The sequence below is a fragment of the Sorex araneus genome, chromosome X (assembly GCF_027595985.1).
Source record: "Sorex araneus isolate mSorAra2 chromosome X, mSorAra2.pri, whole genome shotgun sequence".
Taxonomy (NCBI): domain Eukaryota; kingdom Metazoa; phylum Chordata; class Mammalia; order Eulipotyphla; family Soricidae; genus Sorex; species Sorex araneus.
In genome coordinates this window covers 318,903,007-318,925,341 of record NC_073313.1, presented here as the reverse complement: position 1 = coordinate 318,925,341, position 22,335 = coordinate 318,903,007, and the positions used below count along the sequence as shown (strand labels likewise).

Here is a 22,335-nt window from a genome sequence, read left to right as displayed (position 1 = left end):
TTCCTCATCAGTGTTCTCAGATTACAGTTCTATTTGACTGTATCTTGGGGTTTATATTCTTTGGAGAATGTCCAATCCCCAGTATAGGACCTAAAGACTTTAGGAGTGCAATGAAAAGATTTTTCTTTGAAAAAAAAAAGGAAAATAAATAAGGGATTAAAGAGCAAGAGTTTTCTATTGAATTTCTGTTCTTTATTGAACAGTCTTATGGGTAAGTGCCTACATTAAATTCTATTATTGTGGCATAGTACTATCTCAGCAACTCCTCAAGTCCCTGCCTTATAATATTCTGTACTAAGGGAATCCTAATTTATTGTCTTACATTTCACTTAATAGTGTCTTTCTCTAATCTTGCCCCTTATTCTTTTTTTTTGCTTTTTGGGTCACATCTGGCGGTGCTCAGGGGTTACTCTTGGCTCTGCACTCAGGAATTGCTCCTGGTGGTGCTCAGGGGATCATATGGGATGCTGGTAATTGAACCTAGGTTAGCCTTGTGCAAGGCAAACGCCCTACCTGCTGTGCTAATAACACTCCGGCCCCATACCCATTATTCTTATGAAGAACTATCTCAGACCTACTTGTGTTCTGGCTTCAATTTTTCCTTCTATTCTTAGGCCATCTTTATTTTGTTTTCTCCTCTTTAACTTGCATTCCCCATTTAAAAAATCCACTTTCTGGGGCTGATAAGATAGTATAGCATGAAAAGTGTTTGCCTTACATATATGGCCCACCTTGGGTTTAATCTCCCAGAACCCTATTTGGTCCCCTGAGCCCCCCACCAAGAGTGTTCCCTAAGCAACAGACCCGGGTGTAAGCCCTGAGCACCAACAGGTGTAACTCTGAAACAAAACATAATCCATTTCTCCCTCTTCCCTTTGCTGTTGCTCTTGCAATGATGATACATATATTCCTACTGGTGGTAGTGCTCATGCACATTCTGGTTTTAGTGCTCAGTAACAGTTTCTGTGGTGTCCACAAAGGTGCTTGCCGGGAGACATACTTCTGGCTGTGTGCCACACTTCTTTTTTTTTTTTTTCAATTTTATTGAATCACCGTGAGATGGTTACAAGCTTTCATGTTTGGGTTACAGTCATACAGTGATCAAATACCCATCCCTTCACCAGTGCACATTCCCCACCACCAATATCCCCAGTAAACACCCCCTTTCCCACCCTCCCCCTGCCTTCATGGCAGACAATATTCCCCATACTCTCTCTCTACTTTGGGGCATTATGGCTTGCAACACAGACACTGAGAGTTCATCTCATGTTGGGTTCATTATCTACTTTCGGCACACATCTCCCATCCCGACTGATTCCTCCAGCCATCATTTTTTTGTGATCTCTTCTCTATTCCATCTGCCTTCTCCCCTATGCTCATGAAGCAGTCTTCCAGCTCTTGGGCAATCCTCCTGACCTTTGTATCTACTGTCCTTGGGTGTCAGCCTCATATGATGTTATTCTATACTCCACAAATTAGTGCAGTCCTTCTATGTCTGTCCCTCTCTTTCTGACTCATTTCACTTAGCATGATATTCTCCATGTCTATCCATTTATAAGCAAATTTCATGATTTCATCTCTCTTAACAGCTGCATAATATTCCATTGTGTAGATGTACCAAAGTTTCTTTAACCAGTCATCTATTAAACTAGGGCTCTTGGGTTGTTTCCAGATTTTTGCCACACTTCTTTACTTGCAGGGTTCATACATTCCTGGTCAGTGGTGTCCCAGAGATTAAATACTTTTTAGCACTGGATGTCCTAGATGGCAGAGTTGTAGGGACTATGCTTGGCGTATCTGGCATAGCTTGTGGACTCATACTTGCAAAGCAGCCACTTATATCACTGAGGCCATTCTCTAGGGATACCCCCCTCATTGTAGCACTGCACTGTAGCACTGTCTTCCCGTTGCTCATCGATTTGCTCGAGTGGGCACCAGTAATGTCTCCATTGTGAGACTTGTTACTGTTTTTGGCATATCAAATATGCCACGGGTAGCTTGCAAGGCTTTGCCGTGTGGGCGGGATACTCTCTGTAGCTTGCAAGGCAAACGCCCTAACCATTGTGCTATCACTGCAGCCCTCATTAAGATGTTTTAATATTAGTAGTTGTTTTTGAGATCAAGTTGACATAAAATTCTGTCATATTTAAATTGAGTATAGTGTTCATTTATACAAGCATGTACATTGTGAAAAATTCCCATTATCTAGTTATTAATATTTCCATTACCTCATACATTTACCTTTGTGTATGTTCAAGAGCATTTAAGTTGTATTCTTAGAGAATTAGATATCAATTCTATGATATAGCATTATCAATAGTATTTACTGTGTTTTATGTTAGGTGTTCAGACATTGTTCAGACTTTACTTCTCTTACATCAGAAACTTTGTACTCTTTCACCAACCTCTCCTCTTATCCTCACACCTCAGTCTGTAACAACTATTTTTCTGGTCCTGTTTCTGTAAGTTTGACTTTTTTTTTTCAAGTTAAAGATTCCCCATATAAGTTAGAATATGCAGTATTTGTATCTGGCTTATTTCACTTCTCATAATTCCTTATGTGTCCATTCATGTTGACACAAATGCTCTATTTCTTTGCATGGCCACATAGCATTTCATTATATAACTATTTCCCATATTCCTTATCCATTCATCTTTTGATGTAATTTAGAATGTCACATGGTTATTGTGACTAATGCTGCAAACAGTACAGGAATTCAGGTATATCTTTGACACCCTGCTTTTAATTTAATTTAATTTTTTTGTTTTTGGGCCACAACCAGGTTGCTCAGAGCTTACTTCCTGCTGTGTTCAAGGATCACTCCTGATGGTGCTTGGGGGACAATATGTGATATTGGGGTCCACTCTGTGCAAGGCTTTAGCTACTATACTAGCTCTGCAGCTTGAGATTGTATTTTTCACTTCCTATGGCCATATTCCCAGAATTTAAATTGCGGTATCATAAGGTTTATTTATTATTTATCTTTGTTTAATGCATATCACCTCTAGTGGTACTCTGGAAACCACTCTGGTGATGCTTAGCTTGTCAGTGGAGGAGGGGGCACCATGCATTGGCTGGGATTGAACTCAGGGCCTCACACAGCCTAAGCATATGTTCTACCACTTTGTGACATATCTCTGGACCTATTTATTTATAATTTCTTGTTATATTTTATATTTATTCATAATTTCTCAGTTATTTATAATTTCCCAAGTTTTTCATAATGTTGCACCATTTTATGTTTCTGCCAACAGTGTACAAGGACTTTCTTTTCTTAAAATGGTAGTCATTGGTAGGTACTGGCACTATCTTGTGATTTTCAGTTGCTTTTCTTTGATAATTAGTGATATGTTGAATCTTTTCATTTGTACTAATGGGCCATTTATATGTTTTCCTTGACAAAATGTCTATTCCGCTTCTCTGTCCATTTGTAAATCTTACTGCTCTTTTTTTTTCTTTTTCTTTTTTGCTTTTGGTATGTTATGTAAGCTCTTTATATATTTCTTTCATGATTTGAATTTTGGGGCCACACTTGTCTCTCCTTAGGACTTATTCCTAGCTCTGTGCTCAAGGATCACTCCTGTGTGCTTAGGGGACCATATGTGGGACCATATGTGGTGCTGGGGATAGCACCAATGTGTGCAATGCAAGTGCCTTACTTGCCATACTCTCTCTTCAACTCTGTGTACTATAGAAATTAATTCCTTATCAGGTAAATGATTTATAGGTATTTTCTCTTGTTCAGCAAATTGACTCTTCATGAGTTCCTTTACTGAATCACAGTCGTTACTTTTGCTCTTGTTGCCTTAGATGCTATTGAATTTTCAATTCTTGGCCATGGGTTGACTGTTTTTCTTAAGTTTCTATACTCTCAAAATTATTCAAACCTTTGCTTTCGTTAATGACAAAATTTTATATTAACATGTGATCACTTACTCTTTTATTTCCTGGAACTTTGTTCAAACACAGTTTCCGTTATCAATGAAGGGATAAGCATCTTTTGATGATCACTCTCCCTTTTTTTATTTAAAAATTTTATTTTGGATTTGTTTTGTTTTACTTGATTGTTGGGTCTCTCTGGCAGTGCTGTCGAGGCCATAGATGTCAGGGGTCAAATCCAGGCCCTTGACTGGAATGTATTTCAGCCCCTTAAGCTATCTCCCCAGCCCCAGAAAATTTATTTTGGGAATCAGGGATGTGGAGCATGTGCCTTTCATGTATGAAGTAGTGGGTTTGATATTGAGGGAGATATGTTCCCTCCCCGAGTCAGCATTGCTGAGTCTTGCCTCAAGTAAGTCTCCTGAGCATATCACCCAAGTGTGATCCCCCATCAAGAATTAATTTGGGGTGATGGAAATATATATTTGAAGAAAATAAGGTATTATTTATCTCAGGAAAATGAACAGAAAAGATAATAATGAAGGGCAACATCCACCTTAGATTTCAGGTTTATTTTGCCACTGCCTTTGAAATATAAGATATATTTGCATTTCTGTTAATTAAAAGCACAGAAAACATGTCAAATCATATGCCTTTTAGATAAGCTCTAGTAATATTGATGAATGTATATTTTGAAATTGAATGTACACAGTAGAAGCACATCAAATTTTATGAGAAAGTAACATAGTAGCTAACTAAACTCAGCAAGCAAAAACAATAACACAGGAGGTTCAACTAGCAGCAAAAAGCGCTAGTAAATTCTCAGATAAGGAATTAACATTCTGGTAATTGGATATAACAATTTTTATATAAAAATTGACTTTTTAATACTTACTGATTTTAACATTGGAACTTTTATGTAATCAAATTCAACTCAAGAACTGTATCAGTAGTTTATAATCTGGTAACTTGCCTATGAACCTAGACTTGGATATGAGAAACAGGTGTGACCTAGAGCATGAACGGAGGCACACCTTGGGGTAATAACTAATAAAATGTTTTTGTACAGTAAAAAAAAACTATCAATAGTTTAATAAAATTGCACTGTATCACTGTTGTCGTTCATCGATTTGCTTGAGCGGGCACCAGTAATGTCTCCATTCTGAGACTTGTTACTGTTTTTGGCAATTGAATATGCCACGGGTAGCTTGCCAGGCTCTGATGTGTGGGCAGTAATACTCTCAGTAGCTTGCCAGGCTCTCCGAGAGGGATGGAGGAATCATACTCAGGTTGGCCTCGTGCAAGGCAAACACCCTACCCGCTGTGCTATTAGTCCAGTTCACATTGAAATTAATTTTTAAAAATACTAAGAAAGTAGAAATATAACATTTATGTGTGTTTGCTCTAAGAAACAAAAACGCAATTTGCCTAACAATGTCAGTAAAGAAATATGATACTTGGGGTGCAGTGCTGCCAGAAGGTCAACCTGTACCCATGGGATAAGTGCATCAACAGCCTGATAGTGCCTTCTGGCTTCCTGATACCCCAAAATTTCTGGTCTGCCTCTGGCAAGACCCCAACAACTTGGGACCAACTTTCCCAAGAAGTTAAATGGCCAAAAGTTAGGTATGTGGGAGCCACACCCATAAAACACCGCAGCTCACTGTACAAGCTCATTTATGGACCTTGCTTCAGAGACCCATAAATAAATCTCGAAAGAAATCAAAAGCCACAGTTAATCTCAGACCAGCACAAAGCTGAACAGACCAGGATAAATTGGAGGAGGGTAGGTCAGCCTGGTATCCACCCAGAGCCGAGCCCCTGGCAGCCACTGGCTCTCACAATCCAAAATTGCTGCCATGCACCCAGCTGGACTCCACTGTCTCAAGACAGACCTCACTGAGATATTAACCTGTTGAAAAATTGGTTATGTGGGTTTTGTGACTGAAATCTCCAGGCTTTCTCAGGGTCAGGGTGGGTTATCTCCCCATACCCCGCTGTACTTCCAGAAGCCTCGACAGTCACATCCACATCCCAAAGCTGCCAACCAGTTAAAAAAGCTGTTCCAGCCTTACCCTCCTGATGGAAATACTTAATGCCCTGAATAAATACGATGGACTCTTAATATCTGTATTGCAAGCCATAATGCACAAAAGGAGAGAGAGAAAGAAGAGTGCCTGCCATAGAGACAGGATGGGAGGTGGGGGTGGTATTGAGGGATGGTGGAAGTAAAACGGGGACATTGGTAGTGGGAAATTGTATACTGGTAGAAGGATAGTTGTCGAATCACTGTATTACTGAAACCTAATCATAAACAGCTTTGTAATGGTCTGTCTCATGGTAATCAATACAATTTTAAAATAAATAAAATTTGATGTATGTTGTTATCTATATATTGATAGTTCTATTTCCCACACTTAAATTTTTTTTTAAAATTTCTTGCAGTAATCCTAAATCGGAGAGTCAAAGAGTAAATAAAAAAGTCAACAATGATGCCTCACTCAGAATTCATAATCTGTCCATTTTGGTGAGACAGATAAAATTTTATTATCAGGTAGGTGCTCTCTTGTTCATTCAATATTTTAACAACTTATTATGTAACCAAAATTTATGTTATATATTATCAATCATCTAACAATATCAAATGCCTGTTATATACCATACACCTGTCTGTTTGCTAGATAACCATTATATACCATAGTTAATATGTGATATTAAAGATACAAGTAAATATTTTATATTTATCTAATCTTACAAATACCATAGCTACATGTTTTTAAAACTATTTCCTAGTTTCCTGAGAACCTGCATATTTTAGTTTTTAATCATGCCTTTGAAAATGTATGTTGTCCTCCTAAATCCTTTATTTGGAATTATATTTCAGGGCATATTTGAGGACACTTAAACCTGTCACTATATTTTTATGAAGCACTAAAGCTGTATCACTCAAATTTTGTTGTGGTGTTTGTTTTATTTTATTCTGGGTTACTCCCCTACACTATTCGGGGATTCAGGGACCACTGCCATGTGATACTTGACCAGAAGACTGCACCCATGCTTAGGATCGTTATGTTGGGGACCTCAGGGCATTCATGGAACCATATAGTGCTTAGAATTGGGAATCAAACTCAGGCCTCACACACATATATAGAGATGTGTGTATCTCTGCTCCAGCAACTTTGAGCTATTTCCCTAGTCTCTGTTGTACATTTTTCTTCTTATTGGTTAAAGGTTTTTTAGTCTCCTCTTTTTTTAGGGGCCACTCTCAATATTCTACTTTTCAAACTTAATGTGATAAAGTCAGAAATTGTCACTATTTATTCTTTTATGGACTAGTACTTAGAGTACTATTAGATAATAGTATGTAATAGATCTAATACTAGTATCTAATAGATCTTAGAGTGTTTTGATTCCAGTCATTATTTCTCTTGACATTTAAGCTGTCCTTGTTTTATATTTTTAGTTCTGTGATTTTAATTTCAAAAATGGGATTTTTGACTGTTAAAGTATTTATTTAGATGTTTTCCTTCTCACTCCCCTTTGTTTTCTTTTGTATATGAGTTCCACCTTTGATATAATTTTTCTTGAGTGTTTAAAAAATGGAATACATCAATACGTTTATATAGAGATAACATCTTGCCAATACAGTTTCTCAGTGTTTATTTGTCTCCAAGTGCCTTAAATTTATTCTCATTCTTGAAAGATAGTTTTGCTGGACATACAAGTTCTAGGTTAAATTTTACCCCTTTGTAGTCTAAAAAAAAAGATTTTGCTTTGTCACTGAATATTTTGTTATAGAAAAGTCATCCATCTGTCTTACTTTTCAGTTTTTAAAGATATAAACTAATGGCAATCTTAATAATTTTGCCATAAAGCAAGGGACTCAAAATTAGAATGAAGTAAAATTTTTTCTTTCCAATTTGCTGTTACTTTGATTCTATATTGAGATAATGCTTTTAATGTGAAACATGGATTTATTAAGTACGCAAATTCTGTTATTCCTTAATATAAGTGATTAAGGAATCACTTATTCTAATAATTTTACCTAGCATGATACATATATTGAATATGTACTATAAGCATATAATCATTTCTGATGGTAGTTATTTTAAAGCAAAAAAAGTGCTGAAGACAAGTTTTCTAAGCTTTCTTTTTTCTTTTTTTTTTTTTTGGGTCACACCCAGCGATGCACAGGGGTTACTGCTGGCTCATGCACTCAGGAATTATTCCTGGTGGTTCTCAGGGGACTATATAGGATGCTGGGAATCGAACTTGGGTCGGCCGCGTGCAAGGCAAACATCCTACTTGCTGTGCTATTGCTCCAGCCCCCCAAGTTTTCTAAGCATTCTAATACATACCTATAAAAATGCATAGACAAGAGATTTATTTTATTTTATTTTTGTCTTTTTTGGTCACACCCAGCGATGCTATGGGGTTACTCCTGGCTCTGCACTCAGGAATTACTCCTGGCTGTGCTCAGTGGACTATATGGGATACCAGGGATCATAACCTGGGTTGGCTTCATGAAAGGGAAACACCTTACCCACTGTACTATCGCTCTGACTGCTTTTTTTTTTTAGATGAATTTTAATTTGATAATTTTCATAAGGGTCATACTAGACATTGGCTCTGGGAAGGAGCTTTAGTGGAATTATACAACTTTTTTCTATTTCAGTTTTTGGCTTACACCTCTGTACTACTTCTGGTTCTGTGCTTGAGGTTGCTCCTAGCAGTGCTCAAGTTATGTGCAGTGCCAGTGATCGAACAGAAGCCTCCTGCTTGCACTCAGCCCATTTATTACCTCTCAAATCCAGAATTACATATCTCTAAAAGCAATGCAGATGATTTGTTTCATGGTTATTTTCTTTCTTATCATTGTATTTTATATGGAATGATTTGGAAACGGTTTAATACTTAGAGAAACATGTTTCTCAGTATTTAGTTATATCTGAATATGTAGTGACAACCAAATTGTAGAGAAGCCAATTATTTCTGTAATACCTGAAAGGTTCAGTAATAACACATGACACCCTGTGGTTATATTTATCTCATATCCTTTGTTGCATATCACTGTTAGTAACTGTTAATGACATAATTCTTAATAAAATATAAAAATTAATATCAATTAGGATTTTTAAGCTGTCCCAAAGAGAAATCAGAAAACAAAGCATATGCATGCTTGATCTTTCATTGAGGATTATCAATTGATCAATAATATTAGACCAGTTTATGATTAACAAATTTATTCTTAGTTGAGTTTTGGCGTACTATGTTCCAGCACCAGTCCCACCACCAGTGTTATTTTGCAGTGTAGCATACTTATTAAAAGTGCACAGATCATAAGTTATAGCTTGTTGAATAATTACTGTGTAAGCATAACTTGTATAACAGTCACTGGTATCTTTTTATAGGAGACTTTGCAGCAATTGATCATGATGTCATTGCCGAATGTCTTAATCATTGGCAAAAATCCCTTTTCTGGTATGTATGAAAGTGAATATAGTCTCATCTTTGTGTGAATATGCTTACTTATTAGGTTCATGTGTGTCTATAATTGTCATTTAAATGATCTTCTTGCCTCTACATAGCAGAAAGCCATTTAAATTTTGCAGATAGATGAATCAAATCAGAGATTCATTTTAGAAAAAATATACTAATAATCTTAAAGGAAGCCAAGCCTGTAAGGAACCATTCTGACTGAATTTGACATGTTTTTATAATAGTAGCTCTTAACTTGGTAAACTAGTTAGTATAATTTACAAATTTATAGTAAGATGTTGAATAAAGACTTAAAAATTGCTTTACTTATATTTCTACCCTTCAAAATTGAGATCCTCATCTACTTCTGTTACATTGTACTCATCTAAGCCTTCTTTTTTATATCCTGCACTGTAGTTAAAATTGTAGTTATAATTAAGGCTGAGGATCATATTGTTGTGGGTATTATCTCCGTAAGTGATTTTATCAATAAGAAAGTTTTATCAATAAGGCAGTTGCACTGGAGTAAACTTTGTAATTGTTTTATTTTTGCAGAACAAGGCACAGAAGAAGTTAAAAAGTTGCTTTTACTTTTACTGGGTTGTGCAGTTCAGGTAAGTTGAAATATTCTCTGTATTTTCATTTTGATGTCTTTTAAATTTTTTAGGCTGTAGTTTCTTAAAGATTTAAGGGTAGATTTTTCAGCCTGTATTAGAAAAATTTAAATAACTATATTTAAATTTTATCTTATTTTTAATAAAATAAGGAGATTTTATTTTATTTTTAAATTAATTATTTTTTTAAATTAGTGAGTCACTGTGAGGGTACAGTTACAAATTTACCCATTTTTGTGCTTGTGTTTCCTTCATACAGTGTTCGAGAACCCATCCCTCCACCAGTGTCCATTCTCCACCACCAATGAACCCAGTATCCCTCCCACCCTCCAATCCCGTCCCCCCTCCACCCCACCTCTGTGTCAGGGTATTCCATTTTGCTGTCTCTCTCCTTTTGGGTGTTGTGGTTTGCAATAGGGGTATTGAGTGGCCATCGTGTTCAGTCTCTAGTCTACTTTCAGCACGCATTTCCCTTCCCGCGAGGGATCTCCAACCACATTTTACTTGGTGTTCCCTTCTCTATCCGAGCTGCCTTTCTCCCATACTGAGGATTCTCACCATGGCTTGCAGGTTTTTCAGTTACTATTCAAAGTAACTTTAAAAGCCTGTCAAAGGAGCCATAGAGATAGCTAGAGGGACTGGAGTGATGCACTGGATGCAGAGGGCCCAGATTTAATCCCACATTTCCCCCAGGCACTGCTAGGAGTGACCCCTGAATAAAGAGCAGAGAGTAGCCCTTGAATACTGCTACATGGGGCCTCAAAACCGAACCAAACCAATCCAATAAATATCAAAGTGTTTTTGATTTATGTACACATGGGTGTGTGTTATTCAAGGTAAAGAAAGGGATTTAACAATAAAAGTGATGCAAAAATCATGAAAATGTTTTAAAGTTTTGATTATTAATAGTACTTTCATCAATTACTATATTATAGTCTGATTTCTTAAATGCTACTTTTGTTAGTTGTGGTACCTTAAATAAGTCTTTTTTTTTTCTTTTTGGGTCACACCCAGTGATGCTCAGGGGTTACTCCTGGCTTTGCACTCAGGATTTACTCCTGGCGGGTGCTTGGGGGACCATATGGGATGCCAGGGATCGAACCTGGGTCAGCTGCGTGCAAGGCAAACGCCCTACCCACTGTGCTATCCCTCTGGCCCCAATAAGTCTTTTTAAGATAAGGTGATATATGTATAGGTAAACTGATACTTAGATTGTTATTCAAATTAAGACACTTAGTGTCAGGAAGATGCTATTAACATTGATAATGGAACTGCGTGTTTAAATTGGAATTGTCCCAGAAAACCAAGATGGTGACTCAAGATTTTGGTCCTGTTACTAGTAGAAAAATGGACTGGCTTCAAAACCTAAAATATTATTTATTTTCTCTTTCTTATTATTGGGTGTAGTGATTATAATTTGCAAGCAAATCAATAATATTACCACTGGTAGTTATTCATATACATATAAATTATTACTGTTCAAAAGAGTGTTGGCTTTTAGAGCTGGAGAGATAATACTGTGGTTAAAGCTCTTGCCTTGCACAAGGCCAACTTGAGTTCAATCCCTGGTACCACAGATGGTCCACTGAGTACCACCAGAAGTTATCCCTGAGCACAGAGCCAGGAGAAAACCCTAAGCACCACTGGGTGTGGCCTAGAAGCCCCCCACCAAGAAAAACAAAGAGAAACAAAAGAATACTGGCATTTAGAGTTGACTACTTGATTCTAAAGTGTGTGTTATTAAAATTTCTGGCTGTGTAATATAGACAGTTATATTTTTATAATTAACTACTAAGTTAAGTTGTAGTTTTGTTATTTGCTATTCTAATATGGTAATCAAATCCTGAGTTAGAGATGCATTTCTTAATTATTTGCAGCCTTTTTGTCCTGTATTTGTTTTTAAAAATATCATCTGTGGATGAATGTTCTGTAAATTTAAGTAACAGTGACAGCATAAATTTGATTGTTACTTTTATTTATTATTTGGTTCTTGCTGATTGTCAAAAATTGATCATGGTGATGTGATAAAATTAAGGGCTTTTAAAATGAACAGTTAGCTTAAGGAAAGCCTCAAAATTATATTAAAAAATTTGTTTGGACTAGAGAGATAATAGAGCCAGTAGGACACTTGCTTTGCTTATAGCATACCCAGGTTCCCACATACCATTTTCTGAGCACTGCAAGGAGTGAGTCCTAATCTTAGTACCAGTAATGAACCCTGAGCACTTCAGGGTGTGGCCTAAAGAGTAAAAAAAAACAAAAATAAACCATTTTTAGTACCATCAATAATAACAAGATTTATTTTTATATCAAAGCTGCTTTCTCCTACTTTTTTGTTTATAACTCATGTGATCCAGATGCTGGAAGATGTAAAGGATGGCATATAATAATATTCCTTTTTTCTGGCAAACTGAAATTTTTGATAGGTTAATACACCCTGACTTTTCTAGTTTTTCACGGTTAGTGTTTCTTAAACAAATTTGCCAGATTTCTTAGTTTTGGGGGCCGAGTGACAATACAGCGAGTAGGGTGTTTGCCTTGCACGCAGCCAACCTGGCTTCAATCCCTGGCATCCCATATGGTCCTAGAAGCATTGAGTAATTCCTGAGTGCAGAGCCAGGACTTATTCCTGAGTACTACCAGGTATGGCACCACTGAAAAAAGAATCCTTAGTTTTTATAGTCACTTAGTTTTATAGTTTTCATATTCATAACTTAAAACATCTTTACATCTTTACTAAATGAAATATGTAATTTGCATATTTTTCTTAAAGCTTGTTAATAAAATCATGCCCAGCAGTCACTACTTATTTTTCTCCTTTCCAGAGTTTTATTTTGTTAAAACACTGTGAATTGCAAATTTATTTATAGTTGGGTTTTTAACATACAATGTTCCATCACCAGTCTCAACTTCCTTCCACCAGTGTTTTCAGATTCCCTCTCTTAACCCTCCATCCCAGCCCCAGTCTGCCATCTTGACAGGCATCTTTTCATCTTTTCAATTACAAATTGGGTCTCAGGATTATCACTGTTGTTGGCTCTATGGTTTGCATATTTACCTCTGTCATTCCTTGACACTACCCTATATCCGAAAGAGTCACTCCTTAGTAATGACAAATACCACATTTCTTCTTATTGATGCACAGAATTAAATATTGCATATAGCAAAAAAAGTACATAAACCTTATTCATGTAAAGAGCCTACATTATAAAATAGTTTACAATAATGTCAGCATTATGCCAAGTTATATAGGAATCTTTTCACTGTCACTGTCATCCCGTTGCGCATTGATTTCTTCGAGCGGGCACCAGTAACGTCTCTCATTGAGAGACTAATCGTTACTGTTTTTGGTATATCCAATACACATGGATAGCTTGCCAGGCTCTGCTGTGGGGCTCCATACTCTCAGTAGCTTGCTGGACTCTCCGTGAGGAGCAGAGGAATCGAACACGGGTTGGCCGCGTGAAAGGTGAAAGCCCAACCGCTGTGCTATTGCTCCAGCCAGGAATTTTTTAAGTTTACTTATTTTTTCTGTAATATATTAGAAGGTTATTATTACCTGTACTTGAAATTTATATCTGAGAAAAGTTTATAGATAGATATTTCTCAAAAGGAGTCTCTTTTTGAAGAAAAAGGATGACATGCTTTGGAGATCTGGATTTGACCCACACCTACTGGTGCTTAGGGCTACTTCTGTTCTTGGTTGCCCTTGAGGTCAGCTGCATGTAAGATGTGCTAGGAGTTACTCCTGGTGATGTATAGGGGACCATATATGGTGCTGAAGACCCAAATCAGGGTCGGCAGGATGCAAGGTAGTGGCTTACCTTTGTACTATTTCTTTGGTTCGCATATGGTGAAATTCTTAAGTGGTTGTCTTTCAAAACTTGTCAAATTAGCCACTATTCAACTATATTTATGTCAGAATAAATTGTAATTAGGACTTTCTATTCCTTGGGTATACAATAATAAAAGCCAATAAATAACTGTAAGAAACTATTAAAGATTTGGGCTGGCATATTTCCATTATTGACTGACTAAAGTATTTCAGTAGGGGTAATACCAGTCTCTTGAACTACTTCTGAGCATTAGCTAGACCCTGTAGAGATACATGACCCTCACGTTCTTCACCTCAGCTCTGAGAGTACCCAAGTGAATCTTATCCTACAAAAAAGGATTTCATTTTTGGAAAAAGTTTTAATTACCATGTAAAATTCATCTTGTTTCAGAACAACTTAGGTTTTATGTCAGCACTAGTATTTGATATCCAAAAATACTACTTTCTTATTTTGGACTTTGACCAGGTTGTTTAGTTGCTAAAAGCAAATGCATGTCAAATGTAGACGAAATTAAAATTCTGACTTTCATGTGTGCTCTCAGAAGCAATTCTGACACTTATATAATTCAGAAAACCAGTGGTTTATTGGTGCGGTGGGGTCAGGCAAGCTTCTTCAGCATTGTTTGAGGGACTGCAAGACCACACCTGGCCTTGAACTTAGGATCTTTTGCATTGGAGGCAATAACTCCACCATTTCAGGTCTTCTCTCTGACCCAGAAAACCAGTTTTGAATATGGTCAGCCAGAGTATTGCACTACTGAGCTATATCCTCAGCCAAACCAGACTATTTTAATATTCTAAATATTCTGTAGCTGTGTTGTTTATATAGTAGCCAGTAGTCATATGTGCTCTTTAAATTAAAATTAATTTGAAATTGATTAAAAACTGGCATTTCTAAAATGCCAGTTCAGTTTCTCAGAAGCACTAGTTATGCTTCAAGTATTCAGCAACTACACACGTAGCTAGTGATGACTGTATCAGATAATATTGATAAAAATATTTCTGGTTGTTTGTCTTCAAAGTTTGATTTTTTCTAATTCTCATTCATCTGGATCATTTTTTTCTATTCATCAAGATCCTATGAAATTTATATTCTTTTAAACAGCTAAACCTATTTATAAAATAGTTTCAGATTTCTTAAACTTAGAATATGTAGTAAAGGAGAGTTTCAGTAACAGTTATAACCCTGCCATTTTTAACATATAAGTGGACATTTTTGAAAGAATTTTATTTAAAAATTGGGTTTTTTTTACCATATCTAAATATTTTACAATTTTATGTATGCTACAAATAATTAAAAATTATTCTTAATTGTTCTCACTAGGCCTGTAAAATATTGTTTACTAGACAAAAATTTCTTGTATTTGTGCTCACCAATTTTCATTTCATTTTCCCTTAACTGACTTTCTAGTCTCAGTTGGAAATTGCACACTTCTGGTTATTATAATACAAATAATAGTATTATAGTAATGGTTTCTATACTACTGTGATAATTGGTAATGTGTTTCACTGTATCACTGTCATCCCGTTGCTCATCAGTTTGCTTGAGCGGGCAGCAGTAACGTCTCCATTGTGAGACTTTTTGTTACTGTTTTTGGCATATCGAATACGCCACAGGGAGCTTGCCAGGCTCTGCTGTGCGGGCGAGATACTCTTGGTGGCTTGCCGGGTTCTCATAGAGGGGCGGAGGAATTAAACCTGGGTTGGCCTCGTGCAAGGCAAACGCCTTACCCGCTGTGCTATTGCTCCAACCCAGTGTGTTTAATTAAATTATCTAACAGTAGTCTTATAATTTGATATAAAATATGTAGTATATAAATTAGAACCTTGTTAAACTTCTTAGTAAGCATTAAGTCCATTTTTTAAATTGTACTGTCTTCACAGTAAATTAATTGGCTCAGGAGATGCAGCTAAACTACTCAAGCTAATGTTGTCTTTGTATTTATTTTGTAGCTGCAGGAATGCAGTTATTATAATAACAATTGAATTGTAATATGAGATGAAGACTGGAAGCAGAGATTTAGATACATGTTAAACTGTTATCAATACTAATTAGAAAAAGATAAGGTTTGCATTTTAGTAGTTTTAGTTTATATTTTCATGGACTAGAGATGTGGCTCAGTAGTAAGGTACTTACTTGCCTTGCATGTTAGGTTTTGAGTTTGAACCTTCACACCACACATACACGCAAAGTTACTTAGTGAAGAATTATTGCTGCATTTATTTCACGTGATACTTGTATATTCATGCTTAAATTTTGCTCTCATTTGTTATTTTAGAAATAAATAAAATATTTATCATATTATAAATGTTGAACTGGGCCACAAAAGTAGTTTTCTTTAGTTTTAAGATTGATAAACTGAAGATGTGAGAATGAATTGTAAGCTTGAAGTAAGATTTGCTTAAATTTTTTTTCCCCAAGAAGAAAGACTGTCTTGTTTGATGGTAGCCAAAGACTGACTGAGCGTTTTGGCTGTATTCCGAATTCTGCCACTGACTCACTGTGTTTTTTGGCAAGTAATTTAGCCTCCCTGAAACAAGTTCTTGATTCTTTACTTCTGTTTGTAAAGTTAGCATAATAATATTGTACTGACCTCAGATTGCTTGTGTAATGGCTTCCCACTTTAGAACTTTCCAGCATAAAAATAGTATGGATTTTTAGTGCCTTGCTTTTAAAATAAATTTCTAAATTATTATTATTTTATTAGGTAAGTATATCAGGGAGACCATTTACATGCAAAACACAACAAACCCTTCTTTGTGCTATTAAAATGTGGCCAAGCATTTTGAGACTGATGAATTTTTAGTTATTTGCAACATACTAAGAACTACACATTATAAGTGATCATTTTATTCATTTATTTTTTTAGTGTCAGAAAAAAGAAGAATTTATTGAAAGAATTCAAGGTTTAGATTTTGATACAAAAGCAGCTGTTGCCGCACATATTCAAGAGGTAATTAAAATTGTTTATACTTTTATGTATTTTTATGTTTATTTACATATTTCCTAAAATTCTCAAAGTATGAGCCAACAAGGGCAAATATAGATTAACTTTTCCTTTAGACACATTTTCCCCTTTCTTTTTCTTCTTCATCTGTTACATGAATTACCTTTTATTAGAACATAACTAACTGCAATGTACTGTTGCCTTTATCCTTATGGACGTAGGCAGAAAGTATTATTTGGGGAATGAAATGTGTGTTTTTGTTAGACAGCCCAGAATGAATAGTACAGTAAATGGAAGCAGCAGAAAGTGGATCACAGCCTGTAATTCAAAGCAGAAATGGGGTAATATGATAGGCCTTAGTATTATGTCATTCCAGTTTTTCTTTAGAATTACTGGACAAAGCATAATATTTAATGAAGATATTACTTCAGTTATAAACACATTAGTGATTTTCAGCATCCATATAAAAATTTAAATCTAGAACACATGCACAGTGTCAAATATGTAAGGATAATGCTATTTGTTAAGAGTGATTCTTAAATCTGCTATTTTTATATTTATATTGGCCTTTTAATATTGTGAACTGAATGAGACTTTTAAGAAATAGAGCATATTAAATTTTACAGGTGTATTAGAAGTGAGGAAAGGAAAAGGAAAAAATCTTATTTGAAGTATTCTCTATTTAAAATTATTTTATGTCATGTATCTTTTTTATTAGTTAACATTCCTAAAGCTCAACTTTTTGTCATATTTTTATGAATTGCATATTATTATGCTATGAGATAGTGACACATTCTTATATACATAGACACATATATATGTGTATGCATATAAATATATTTATTTTGATATTACAATTATTATTTTTACTATCCTAAAATATTAGTGTTTAAAACTTGCAGTGCTGGGGCAGGACCGTGAGTAGAGTGTTTGCTTTGCATGCGGCTGACTTGGGTTCGATTCCCTCCCCCCTCCACCAATCCCATATGGTCCTCCAAGCACTGCCAGGAGTAATTCCTGAATGCAGAGCTAGGAGTAACTCCTGAGGATTGCTAGATGTGACCCCAAAAAGCCTAAGTAAATAAATAAAACTTGCAGTGCTACTACACCATGCCTACCACATGGGTGCCAAGATTCCACTACCTTTTTCCAGTTATCCGTTCCCCCATTTCTTTCACTTCTTCCTTTAATTTTCTGTATGACTGTTCTACTGATTCTTTGAGTTCCTTGAACATCCTCAGCATTTCATCTCGGAATTCTTTGTCAGAGAGATCATATTTGTGGGTACCCCCTGTTGAGGATTTGGGACTCTTTTCTTTGTCCTCTACTCGTAGTGGAGATTTGCACTGTTTCTTCATGTTGTTGTGGATCTAACGAGGTAAAGCCTTTAAGTTAACTGGAACTGTTCCCTCTGATTGCCAGAAAAAATTCTGAATAAGATCCACGGTAGTCAACCTTCTCCTCGTTTAGAGTACTTCTTTCATCGTGGACATTATTCTGCGACTTATGATAAGCATCTAGTGCAACATTGGAAGAGATGTTGTTTCCTATTGGGCTGTATGCAAATTCTTGAATACACTTGTTTATTCGTGGAACTGGAATTGGCCAGAAGATTGTTGCCATATTGTGTTTGAGGTAGCCCAGAATGCTTTCCACAAAATTAGATAATGAAGATTGGGATGGGACACGCCCACTTTTGATGAGGCCACGCCCCTTTGAGTAGAGGCCATATCCCCAGTCAGTCCCGATGTTAATGTCCAGCTTTACGGGGATCCACAAGTACCTGTTGAAGGGGACCGGCGATGATGACGCAGGCGCAGAGGGCTCAGGTGATGGCAATGCCTGCTGCCGGGAGGCTCCAGGCAGTGGGCTTTGGGAAGACTGAGCTGGACGGAAGGGGAGTGTGTGGGGATCCGAAATACCTGTTGAAGGGGACTGCTCCTCTACCTTTTTCCAAAGGTCCTCCCATCCCACATATGTGCACTCAAGTCACAGTTCTTGGTGTTATCTTGGGATTATTTTCAAAAGGAATTGTCTACTACCTTGCTTTGTTTCTTTGTATTCTGCGTATGAGTGAGGAATTTTTTTTTATTTTTTTTAGTGAGTCACAGTGAGGTTACAGTTACAGATTCACACCTTTTCGTGCTTGTTTTTCCCTCATGCAATGTTCGAGAGCCCATCCCTCCACCAGTGTCCATTCTCCACCACCAATGAACCCAGTATCCCTTCCACCTCCCCATCCCATCCCCCCCACCCCACCCCGCCTCTGTGGCAGGGGATTCCAATTTGTTCTGTGAGGAATTTGTTATATATCTTTTTCTTTCTGGCTTAGTATACTTAGTATAACTTCCTCCAATTCTATCAGTTATATCAAGTCACAAGATTTCATCTTTTCTTATAGCTGAGTAGTATTCCATTACACAATCGAGTATATACACCATAATTTCTCCACCTACTCATCTGTTGCACACTCAGGACTTACTCCTGGCTCTATGCTCAGGGATCACTCCTGGTGGTACTGAGGGGACCATATGTAGTGCTGGAGATCATGTCCTGGTAAGAAGGGCAAGTGCTCTACCTGCTGTGCTATTTCTCTGACCCTTTCTTTGAGTACTGAGAGAGCTATATGTAACTTGTATGTGTATATATATATACATATATATATATGAGCACATATATATATATACATTAGAGAGAGAGGCGAGAGGGGGGAAGAGAGAGAGAGAGAGAGAGAGAGAGAGAGAGAGAGAGAGAATGTTGAGTACCCCCAGGAATAATTCCTGAGTGTAAAGCCAGGAGTATGCCCTGAGCATCACTGGGTGTGGCCCAAAAACCTAAATAAATAAATTAAGCAAAATTTCAGGATCACAGTGAGAAAGAAAAAGAAAAAAATTTTATTTTTTAAAATCTTTTAAAAGATCTATATATTGGAGTCTTTCATCCTAAGCTAATGTGACAGTTATCTTCAGGCTATAAAGATTTAGGCATTCAGGTCTGAAAATGAAATAAAATACATTTTATAGGATTAAATAGTGTTTACCTTTGAATTCAAATCAGTACATTTACTTATTTATTTGGGGTTTTGGACCACACCTGGGAGTGCTCAGATCAGGCTTCTTCCTGGTTTTGTGCTCAGGAATTTTTCTTGGTGGGGATTGGGGGACCATATGGTATGCTGGGGATTGAACCCAGGTCAGCATGTGAAAGTCAGGTGCCCTGTGAGCTATACTATGGCTCCAGCCCCATTACCTTTATTCTTATTTAAATAAAAGTTAAGTTGATATTTCAGGAAGTTGTTAGACATTCTGATATTACTGTCCTTTATGAATATCTTGAAGTAATTCTTTTAGGTGATTGGGAAATATATGTAAAATTAAAGCTATGTTTATTTAAATAATTGTAAATAAATGACACATTTAATAGTTCAGCTTATATACTAAAAATAAAAGTGATTTTTTTTCTTTTTGGGTCATACTCGGTGATGCTCACGGGTCACTCCTGGCTAATGCACTCAGGAATTACTCCTGGTGGTACTTGGGGGGACCATATGGGATGCTGGGATTCGAACCTGTGTCGGCTGCGTGCAAGGCAAACACCCTACCCGCTGTGCTATCACTCCAGCCCCAAAAGTGATTTTTTTATACTAGTCTTTTTTATTGTTCATTTTGGTTGCTTTTCTAAAGGTAACCCATAATCAGGAAAATGTATTTGATCTACAATGGATGGAAGTGACTGATATGTCTCAAGAGGAAATTGAACCACTTTTGAAAAATATGGCATTGCATCTAAAAAGACTTATAGATGAAAGAGATGAACATTCAGAGGTTTGTATAATTCTTTTACTATATTAAGAAATATTGCTGTACTGTATGACTGAAATACAGCTTTGTAAGGGTCTATTTCACAGTGATTCAATAAAAAAGTTTTTTTACAAAGAAGAAATATTGCTGTCTACAACAAGAGAATAATAGCTTAACAGATTTTACAGTCACTTGTTTTCTTAGAAACAGTATAATAAAATACTTTCTGTGCAATACAGAAACCAGAAAGGACTTAAAAGAGCCCCAAGTTTTTAGTAAGCACAAGCAATTAGATTTTTGTTTCTCTTCCTTTGTATTATTATTTTGATCTCGTATGTTTTTTAAGTCATCCCCATAGTTCTGGCAACGGTGTAAAGTGTGAAACTGAAAATATTGTTGATGTAAGTGGAAAATTACTGCCTTTGAGCTTAGGAATTTGTTTAAGATTAATTTCTTAGTTTTAATGCCACATTTTGATGTTGGAAAAATAAATGTTAATAAAAGGCGAATAACAGGTGTTCTAAATAAAATGTCCCACAAATGTTCTCAAATTTTTGTAGCCAGTATAATGAGGTGTGATTTTGAAAAAGAAAGAAAATTACTAAACGTTCTTTAAGAGAGTGCTTTGCCTTTTTAAAAAAGAGTGTAATTGCCCCAGACTTTTTTGCTTGCAATGATTTGTAGGGAAGTCTAGACGTCGGTGCATGTGTGGTGAGTAATATTTTCTTGATTTTAGAACAAAGTACTCTGCCATTTGGGAGAATGTATAGCTTTGATCAGTTGTTCCATTTGTATGGGAGCAACAGTTTTAAGCTTATGAATAGGGAATTTGATTACTATTGGGACTAATGAAAGATTATGTAATAGAAATTCCTGGAGTTTTTTTTTTCTCCCCCATATAGGGTTTTTATGTTTCTGTGGCATATATTTATTTCTGTGGGGAATTTTTGGTTTTTTTCCTCTAAGCAATTAAAGTGAAGATGATAATAAAAAAGTAAATTTAGAGTAATAAGTTTTTTTCAAAAGTTAAACTAGTGAAACCAAGGGGAAGAAAACTAGATTGAAAAATACCCCTGTTATACTAGTGAGTATCTAAAAACATCTTGAGAAATTTAGATCACTTAATTTCCAATCTAAGTTTTAAGACATATGCTGTATCATTTCTATACATTAGTGTCATTTTGTGATTTAACCAATTTTCTAGAATATTCTTCAATTTATATTTCAAGGAAGTGAAGATATTTTGATGAGATGTCCAGTATTTATGAAGTTCTAAATGTTTTTACTTTGTTTTATTGTAAACGTATAGACCTGTATTATTATTTAATTTTACTTACATTGACCATGCTACCGGACTCCATGCTAGGCTGTTTTCATTCGGGGTGCCCCAGAGGGGGTTGGGTGAGAGCCCTCCCTGCCCCAAGGGACCTAACCCTGACAGCCGACCTCCACAACCCAACCACTGCCACGCTCCAGGCTGCTTTTCACATGCTAGGGCCGGGCCGAGCCTTAAGCATGAGTGAAGTCCTACGGAACCCAGGTAATGTAGAACTTTGTGACCTTAGACTCTTGGCTCAGCAGGACTTGGGAACAGAGATCCTCTTCCTGCTTCCCCCAGTCTCCAGCAACCCAGGGGTCATGCCCATATGCCACCTTATAATCTCCTCATCGGCCACTATCCAGAACTCATGGCTGCTTCTCCCAAACGGGAGCATAAAATGAGGCTCCCATAACCATGCCACTGGACTCCATGCCAGGCTGTTTTCACTTGGGGCATCCC

General features: G+C 36.5%; 1 protein-coding gene across 8 annotated transcripts in view; it reads left to right on the top strand.

Moving 5' to 3' along the window:
• The window catches only part of CCDC88A (coiled-coil domain containing 88A), a 140,099-nt gene that overhangs the window by 30,648 nt on the left and 87,116 nt on the right, over positions 1–22,335 (top strand). For all 8 annotated transcript variants that reach the window (XM_055119705.1, XM_055119703.1, XM_055119704.1 and 5 more), the window contains exons 3-7: positions 6,326–6,434; positions 9,292–9,361; positions 9,914–9,972; positions 16,678–16,761; positions 20,439–20,579. In XM_055119705.1, coding sequence (XP_054975680.1) covers positions 6,326–6,434; positions 9,292–9,361; positions 9,914–9,972; positions 16,678–16,761; positions 20,439–20,579 — 463 coding nt within the window. The remainder of the gene's footprint in view (positions 1–6,325; positions 6,435–9,291; positions 9,362–9,913; positions 9,973–16,677; positions 16,762–20,438; positions 20,580–22,335) is intronic.